A 9,955-nucleotide genomic window follows, 5' to 3' on the forward strand; every position below is an offset into this window, starting at 1 on the left:
TATATTGACATACTGTAGGTCTAATACTAGTAGGCATATACAATTTGCTGTTATATTAAGAACAAATGATGTTATGAATTCAAGTAATTTTTTTGTTGTATTCAAGAAAGTCTTTCTGATATGACTTGATGTAACTTGGTGATTAAGATGCCTGCCTTCAAATCTCTAGGTCTAAGATATTTATAACAGGAATTTTTCTCATGACAAAATATCTTCAAAAACAAAGTAATTTATTTATCCAAAGAAAATTACTGTACATTGCTTGTATACCATGTAAAACATAAAAAAATTTAAAATTGAAAAAAAAGTTACAAAAAACATTAAAAAAAATATATGTACATAACAAACTGGTGTAACCCATATATATACTTCAAACAGCACGTCATACTAAGCCCCACAAATGACATTTATAATCATTACATTATAAATATTTAAGAGGGCCCTGAATATTAGCTAGCCTCCTAAGATAAGCTGGAAAGTTTTTTTTACATGGCAATATCTTTTTTTTATGGACAAGTTTTTAGTTAAAGAACACAAAATAAGTGACTTCCAAAAATTTCACATCCATTTGATAAGTTTACATTGTAAATACATTCACAATTTCACTTGTCTATAAAATAAGCTTTGTAGATAGAAAAGAATTGTATACATTAAAGATACACTGTCTTTCATGCTAAAAATTTGAAATTTTGAAATTTTGATTTGATCCTTCTAATATTCGTTTGAATTTTTTAGGTAGTCTTTTCTTTTTTTTTGCATACTGTGATCTTTAAATGTAAAAATTCAGTTGTATTATAAAATTACATGGCATGTGTATATAACCAATAAAGTTTACATTACAATAACTTTATATTTCAGCATGACACACTTTACAACCAAATGGTGTTTTTTACAAAATATTTTGATAAAATGTACAAATGACAAAAGAGCATACAACATCATTTCAAAAAGACTATCAGTAGGCCCTACCAATTACAAATGTTCTTACATTCATCAAAAGTCTTGTGTCAGTGTATTACACAAAAATGCACCTCTATCATATCAATTGCTACTTAAGTTCTGTGTTTGGTGAAAGTATACATAATTTAAAGGGTTTCTCTGTGAACATCTAAATTCTTATTGAAAAACTACTAAAACTATAATGTGAATACACACAACTTTGAAACAACCATGATTTAAAAAATGTCTAAAGTTCAATTTTTTTAAATCTCTCTAAGTAAATGTCAATTTTTGATTCTTCAATCGCTTCTTAAATACTGCGGTTGGTGACGGTAAACATAATTTAAAGAGTCTAAATTCCTTGGAAAATATCTAAATTCTCCTTGAAAACTACTTAAACTCCATCCTATCACTAATCAGGGGCGGTGCTAATGGGTGGTTCAAGGGGAGAAAGAACCATCGTTGGGGACCGTTGCTTCTCTGCTTGGACCCCCCTGTCGGGAAAATTTCCAGCAATGTCATTGGACAAAGACAAAATCTCAAGCACCAAAATCTCAAGCATGCCTTACTAAGCTGACAACTTTTAGGGATTCAGAACTGTTTAGTGTAAACAGTGCTACCGTATGTTCAAGGTATTGTATACTATTGCGATTGTATGGATTGCTGTGGTGGCGCCAGCTCTTCCCCGACAGTGGGCTCATACTTCTGACAGTGTAAAGAATCCCACGATTAAAACAAAATGTATTTATTTTGAATTAAAAAATTCTGTGACAATAACTTTTTCCTCGATCAGGGTTGCGGTTCCCTGATGAGGGAGCTTCGACCCCTCGTCAGGGAATTCCTGGCGTAGCCCGTCTATAATGTGAATACGCAGAACTTTAAATACACACGAATTGAATAATTCTTAAATTTCATTTTGTTTTTGATCTCTCTGTGCATGTTAAGCTTTGATTGTTCAAAAACCTACATTTTCATTAATATTTTACAATGATTTATCCCTATAAAATATTAAGCAGCTTTAGCAAGAGCTGCTGATACAATGGTACATATTAAGATACAAAAGTTAATAAATATATTATTATTAAAAGTTTTAAGTAATTTAAACTTGGGTCGTGATCCTTGGGTCAGTAACCCATGGATCACGATCCAAGTTTGGGGATCGTAGGATGAATCTACAAAAACGGATTTGATGAGGGTTGCAATTAACACTGACAAACCAAGATTCCTGTGAAAACATCAAACCAAAACTTATATTATAAAACGTCATTTGCATCACGTGCTCAAACATTTATTTCCTGGGCAAGTCTAGTAGTATTATTAATTTAATGATTTCATATTGTCTTGTGGAGAATTTGATGTCTTCGAAAAATCTCAGCAAATTTTTGGCAGAAGAACCAGAGTTTATCAAAAGTATAGACAATCATAATCCCCACAACAAACTGTTGCTACGAGACATTATTTTGATATACAGTGATTATTATTTTGCTTGTTGAATATTTGGTTTTTTCCTAAAAGTGTGGGGTAACTAGAGCCCTTGGTTGTGGGAAGGTATGGAAATTTATTTTGGTTCAAGGTTGCTGACCATAGATTAAGACAATACTACGTATATATTTGATAAAATAAATCATGTCATAGCAGACTACATTCTACAGTTGCTATCCAAGCACCAATTATTATTTGTGATTGTACAATGGATGCCTTATTCAAGACTCATGACAGGCTATCCCTGATCACCAAAATTAAGTGCGCTTAAACCAGAAAATGTAAAAATCAGAAATTTTGCTCAGTGCTAAAATATTTATATCTCGTGGTAAGTGAACAGAAATATAATGAACATACTGCGTTCATATTTTACAGCAGAAATTTAAATACAAAGTATAATTATGCATTTAGTTGATGAATCTTAGTGCTTTATATTTGTCAATGTCAGTTAAAGAAGCACCTGCAGCATGCAACATTGATCTCACTTTCTTCCATTCAATTTCAAATTCTTTAGTTGACATTCTACTGTCGGGGGAATGTGCCAGCTTTGCGTTCCTATAGTCGTGGATGTGCACCAAGTTAGGCAGTCTATCTGGGTTTTTCCAAAATGACTCTGGAATTGTAACGCAGCAGTTACGAATGATTAAATACATGATGGAGATATCAAATGTATCAATGTCAGCCGACGGTGTGAACATTTTCGACTTCTGCACTTTACTGATACTTTTCCATACATTTTTAAAGCTACCTTTACTCTTCTCGGACAGTAGATAATTTCCTTCATCGTTCTTGTTAATCTTGTTAACCTCCAATATGTAATTTCTCATGGTTGCAGTTCCAACATCAACGACAGCTGATAACACAGCCTGGAAATTCTTGATTTCTTCAATGACAGTGTGCCAAATACCTATTTCTGGTCAATAATGAAATGGAAAATTAAATAATTTGGAAGAGCAAGTTTATTAAATTTCAATTTGTCATAATTACAATTATGCACTTTAATACACAACTTTCATTTTGATGGTATTGAATTTCACGATGAGCATCAGCAAAATCAGCAGCAACAATCAACATTTGCCAGCTCAGAATTGTCATCAAACGGAGGGTTCTCCCAGAAGTCTTCCGTGTTGGTATTGTGACAACAGAAGCGAATTAACTTCATCATTATGTCCATATGAAATTCATCAATATTGTTGTTTAATCATCTCCAAAATCAACATCCATTAATAATCCATGGCTCTCCCTTGTCAAAAATGGTTTGACTTCTGATTTGGTGAGGTTAGCTTTATCTAGAAAATACCTCCGTAGTTCTTTAATTCCACGACCAACAATCAATGTGTGAAGTGCCAGAAAATTCAGGGTTTCTTGTGTACAACTATCATCAAAACCTGCACAACAAAACCATAAAATATTGGGCTTTTAAAATTAAGAATTAATGTCATATTCACGTAAATATATCATACATATACATACATATCTTTATATTATGTAACCCCTCATCTAGTATTTGGTTACATATTAAATTATGATCTATGCATTGCTTTTCTGCCCCCAATAATAAGATGTTAAATAGAATTGAATACATCAGATGTGGAGCCGGAATGTTTCTGCTGGGTGTAAAGCACCAATAAAAAGATTTTGTGATATTAAATCATGATCTCTGAGTTGTCTTTGTTGTTAAGCTTTTGTGATGCAATTAAAGATTGAATTGAATTGAATACATCAGATTTGAAGCCAGAAAAAGTCTGGTAGGTGCAAAGTGCCAAGAGGGAGGGTTTTGGTTGGGTGTTCACTGAAATAGGACTAACTATAATTTAAATATTCTTTTGTTGCTGCCAGTGGAAGAAGGTAGAGCAAAGAGTTATCCTTTTGCACAACAATATCTGTCACTAATACATATACTAGTAATATCATCACTTTTATTTAAAATTAATGAAAAAACATGTAGCATTTTCAGAGCATTTCGACTTATTTTGTTATTTAGATATTGTTATTATTTATTTTAAATTTCAAATGTTAGCTATCTAACGGAAAATGTTTTCTGTACTCAATAGAAAATAAATCATTATTTTAGTGACCCTAAAAACCGTAGTAATGTGTCTCCATAATAAAATATAAAAACCCTTTTCATAAACAAATCACATTCTTAAACCAACCTGTTGAAAAAAGTCGTCTGATACGAGCTGTTGCGACTTACTTTTTTTCCCCACATGGCACACTATTCTTCAAACATTCCTCAAGTTTATACAGCGGTCGCAGCGTAGGTTCACAGGCATGACAATAGACACGTAACTCATAGCCGACTCCTTCTGTAGTAACATACACAGTTTTCAGTTGCTGTTGAAGGTACAGTAACTTAATACCTGATAAAAATCAAATACGATAAAATTATGCTAAACATTTTTTATGGCTGCATATGCAAGGTGTATATAATGTCAATTTTGTAGGTGTTCTAGGAATGCAACACCCCTAAATGGTGACCAGTCAATTCCTTTTCAGATCGTCAAAATCCGGGTTACCGGGTAGCACAGACACGAAATGACCCTTAGGGGCGAAGAAAGTCATTGGTCGAGTTCCAAGTCCACTTATTAAGCGCCCTGAGCATCTTACATTAGATGGATATGTGCGCTATATAAAACTACACTATTATTATTATTATTATTATTAGTAAAATTAGTCCAGACTATAATACTTTTCACAGTGAACAAGGCTAAAGTTGATTATAAAGACATTGGATGCCCTACAACACTGAAGCTATGACCCAAATAGCTGTTCCCTTTGACCATATCTGGGACTATAAGCAACTCTCCTACCCCATTTGGTTGATTTTTGCAAACCCATGCACACTCCCCACTGAAATTCACAGGAAATTTATTAATGTTTATACTGTATATATTTCATAATTGTTTTGGTGTGTGTATCTGTGAATGCTATTCTTAGCAGATATTGGCCCTTGAAGTCATTTGAAGCATAATAATTGAATTTAGTTGAATATACAGTAAAAATAATAAATAATGTAAAAGTAGTATGCACACACATACTGTATGAAAGAGTTTATGTGCTAAATCATAAGTACCAGCTTACCTTTTGTTTCTCAAACAGCAACCCAAACACCTTCATCAGTTCTATAAACACCTCAAAGTTGCTGGCATCTTTCTTTATCTGGTGTCGCCACAAATGACGGAGCAACAACTGTTCTTGTAGAATTCCCTCACTATCAAGGGTATTCCATAAATGCATCAGTGTAGGCAACTACAAGAAAATATGAACAATAGGATGCATGTGACTCCTCATCAAGCAACATAAAAAATAAAATTTATATGAGATTGTTATATTGCTTACCTTGTCAATATCATCTGGTTTCACTACTGTGATGATTTTTGTCAAGAGGTCATTCAGTAAACAAACACATGCAGAAATATATATAAAGATGGAGGACAAAAAATTAACCAATGTAATGGTAATGCGATTTAAATCGAAAAATTAAAACTATAAATTTGAATGGTTCATTTAAAAGGAACCACTTAAAGTAATCAATTTTCATTAAATCACAGATCATTTGTGGCATCTTTCGCTATCTCATGTCGCCACAAATGATGTAGCAATTGTTCTTGTAGAATTCCCTCACGGTCGAGCCTATACCACTGCTTCAGTATAGGCAGCTACAAAAAAATATGAACACATAAAATGCATGCAATTCACCATAATTGTAAAGATCATAAAAATAATTTAAAAAATATTTATAGGAGATTGTTATATTGCTTACCTTGTCAATATCATCTGGTTTCACTACTGTGATGATTTTCGTCACAACGTCGATCATCATGCGCAAGTTCGTAATAACTGTATACTTTAACTTCTCATTAGTCTTAGAGTACAGAATTATTCCAATGTCATTTAGATAATCGAGGACAGTGTTGAGCATTGGCTTAGAAATTCCACATTCAGATGCAATTTTCGCGACCTTAAAAATGTTGAATGAAAAGAGAATTCCATTCATACAAATGCAAGAAATATATGCTTTATATATGTTGATTAGATTTCTAACCAAAGTTATTATTCTAACACTGATTGGCTCTTGCCTTATAAGTTAATATAAAAAGCTTTGAAGTAGTTGATAGAGAAAAGTAGGGAGTCCAAGGTTCATTACGCAAGATAAACTGTCATTCATCTTCACTCAGTTACTATAAGATGACGGAATATCACTTTTGCTGAATCACACTGATTAAGGTAAATAAATGCTACTATAGAGACCCAAAGGATGCAAGATCAGTGTTGGCTCTAAGATAAATTTTCTGAATGACCGGAAATAGCACTCTCAAGACTGTGACAGACATTTTTTGGCTTGAGGTGAACCTATTTTTATATTTTTTATGGTTTCACTGCCCGACAAGGTCTGTCAAAGGAGGGAGGGGGGGATTAGGATACAAGAGGAAAAAATTTATGAGATGGGTAGCGTTGGACTTGTGGATTTGTACTTGTGTAATTATAATCATATTCATCAAATATTATTCAAATGTTATTCAATTATAAACATTTATTTTTTATTTTATTTATTTATTTAGGCACACAATACATGTGCCAAGGATTGTCAATAGCGAATATATCACTGTCCTACTTGTAGGCAACAACCCCTTACACAAGACAAACATACACACACAATGCTTTACACAAACTAAATCTCAATATGAGATTTAGGGAGTGGAGTTGTTTTGTTCGTGAAATAAAATCCTGCATCACTGACAAGAATTGGACCCAGGACCCTGGGATTGGAAGGCAAGCATCTTAACTATTCAACTCCACTGTTATATGAAAGCATATGTATGAAAACATGGAGTCTTGTTTTTCCAACATCTTGTAATTTGGACTGGAAATCAACCCAGCTAGTGGGAATAGGTTTTGCCATTGCCTTCATGTATCCCCCGAAATTCTTCTTCAATTTCTTAATCCCTTCATCCATACGCACAGTGTTATCTACAACATACATCTCGCGATCCACATGACTTTCGTATGGTGTTCCTTTGACTTCATCAAATATTCTTTTGAACTTGGTTGTGATCTGTGAACAAAATTGAAAGTATTAGTAAATGTTTTCAAGATTTAAAGAAAAAAATAATGTAACTACTAAAAAACAGACAATAATATTAGTAAATTTATTGAAGAATTTAAGAATCAAATATTGTAATTTTACTAAAAAACAGACAATGTATCACCAGCTTGTCCTTTTCTGACTCAGTTCCCAATAGTTTGTCTTTGTGTGTGGCAACTAAACTGATCGTGGGTGAGGATATGCCGTTGATTAACTGTGTTCTTCCATGATAGAGTAGTACAGCGTGTTCGTATATAGACCGCATCCAAAATACATTCATTTGAAGATTTGTCATTTCAAATTGTCCCTGAAAAAGTAAAAAATAGCCACATAATTTTCAAAACGGTATGAGATTAATTGATGCAATAAAACTAATTACGGCTAATTGAAAACCTGCAATGAAGAGAAAGTGGTGTATTTACTTGCAGTGAATCTCTTGGGTTTGCCAGAGCATCCAAATCATCTAACACACTGAACACAACACAGTATGATGATCCATCTGTCAGGAAAAACTGAAAAGACACAATTTAAAACTTAAAATATATTAAAATCAGCACTGTTACAACTGACCATTGAAAAAATGATTTTATTACTTTTAAGTCACTTAACAAGTGAGATATAAATCTTATACAAACTCCTATATACATACTCTGACAACCATAAGAAATACATTTAATTATTTGATTTGAGTTAGATAGAGGGTTACCCTTCAAGCTAAAACCAGAAATTCAGTCACTATATATAGATATAAATCATATACGAATTCCTATATACATGTACTCTGACAACCATAACAAATTATTTTTATTGTTTGATTTGAGTTAGATAGAGTGTTACCCTTCAAGCTAAGGCCACAAATTCAGTTGATATTCAGCTCTTTTAAATATCCAATATTGTAATGTTCAAACTAATTCTCATATAGGTTATGGAGGAGTGGCTTTAAGTTAAAAGGATTATAACGAAGTATCATGGGACTGGAAGGCTGGCATTTTTACCACAATACGACTAATCAGCCACTCACCAGCTAGTCATGTCAAATAAAAAAAAAACATACAATATTTTTCAAATGTAACTTTCAGTAGAATGTTTTACTCACCCTATGAGATATATAATAGGTCAGTTGACCGGCATAGTCCCAAATGCATGTGACATCACTTGGTATAAAACTCTCTTTGTGTTGTTGAATAGCATTTCTGCTAAGTACATCTGCTGTTTGAAGTGGTTGACCAAATCTGGCTCTTCGATGTATGGCTCTTGAAAATGGTTGGCCAAATAGGGTAGGTGGATGGAAACTGCTATGTACAGCAAGTTTAGCAACAAGTTTCTTATGAATTCCTTCGTCTGGAAGTTTGGTATAGCTTGTACTTCTAGTTGCTTCTGATGGCTTCTGTAATTAAACATTCAAGAATGACTAATCCAGCTCAGTTCAAAATTTATGCAAAAATTTAAACCAGTGGTTCAGGCAATGTTTGTCTTATTAGGCTGAGAGCTAAAAAAAAAAATACACATTAAAATTAAAAAGAACATCAACTAAAGTAATCAAAGTAATTTTTGAAATTATAATGAATACAAATTTACCGATGAAGCGGCTGTAGAACTAGATGATGCAGAATTAGTTGTGTTTTGTTGGCTTTCTGGCTGTTTCAGCTTCTTGGCAAGGTTTTCTGCGATGGCGTGCTCACGTATCTGCTTCGTTAGTTCACAAACTGTACAATATTGAAAAGTTTTCAAGAAGAAACATTAAATAATTTATAAAAATAAAAAATAATAATATTTAGACAGTAAATTTGTCAATTAAATTATTTATGAGAGTATAATATTCATACCATCCACATCCTTCTGTTCTTTCTGTTTTCAAAAACAGGTCATGAAAATAAATTATAAAAACAGCAATGTATAATATTTAGACAATTAATTTGGAAATTAAATTATTCATATTTTAAGAAATTATAATATTCATACCATCCACATCTTTCTGTTCCTTCCATTTGCTGAAATCTCCATTAACAGTTTGAAATACTGTTGTTGTTACAATACCATCTGTTGATGGTTCATTGTTGTTAAATCTATTGATAATTAGATAAATATAATAACAATAACATAATTTATTATATAAATATAATCCTACTTAGAATACTTAAAAATACTTAGAAACAGGAAACCTGTAATGTTAATTATATCATATGCAATGGGTTTATAAATTTAAATAATGACATACTTTACTTATACCAAATATTTTCTTTAACTTTTAAAATAATATTTTGAAACTAACCTTGCTTTTATAACTTCTAAATCAGCAACAGAGTACATAGTACTGTCAAACAATCAAAACTTTATAATATATCCTTAATTTTGCATTATACACTTATATTCACAATCAAATATACACATAGGATAATTACTACTGTATATGCCAAGTTTTCATCCTTACATTAGGTTTTTATT

At 32.3% G+C, this 9,955-nt stretch overlaps 2 protein-coding genes across 2 annotated transcripts; both read right to left on the bottom strand.

Moving 5' to 3' along the window:
- Window positions 1-3,618: 3,618 nt before the first annotated feature.
- LOC117105485 lies at window positions 3,619-6,937 on the bottom strand. Its single transcript, XM_033246648.1, has 5 exons — window positions 6,188-6,937; window positions 5,506-5,673; window positions 5,235-5,274; window positions 4,653-4,784; window positions 3,619-3,809 (listed from the first exon to the last, which is right to left on the bottom strand). Exons 1-5 carry the CDS (start codon window positions 6,419-6,421, stop codon window positions 3,619-3,621), a joined length of 765 nt encoding a protein of 254 aa, XP_033102539.1. The 5' UTR covers window positions 6,422-6,937.
- Window positions 6,938-7,210: 273 nt separating this feature from the next.
- On the bottom strand, window positions 7,211-9,935 carry LOC117105486. Its single transcript, XM_033246649.1, has 7 exons — window positions 9,783-9,935; window positions 9,473-9,576; window positions 9,089-9,216; window positions 8,607-8,897; window positions 7,933-8,022; window positions 7,635-7,817; window positions 7,211-7,480 (listed from the first exon to the last, which is right to left on the bottom strand). Exons 1-7 carry the CDS (start codon window positions 9,818-9,820, stop codon window positions 7,211-7,213), a joined length of 1,104 nt encoding a protein of 367 aa, XP_033102540.1. The 5' UTR covers window positions 9,821-9,935.
- Window positions 9,936-9,955: the final 20 nt, after the last annotated feature.

Source organism: Anneissia japonica, unplaced genomic scaffold (assembly GCF_011630105.1).
Source record: "Anneissia japonica isolate Jap-2015-1 unplaced genomic scaffold, ASM1163010v1 scaffold7028_len109220_cov148, whole genome shotgun sequence".
NCBI classification, from domain to species: domain Eukaryota; kingdom Metazoa; phylum Echinodermata; class Crinoidea; order Comatulida; family Comatulidae; genus Anneissia; species Anneissia japonica.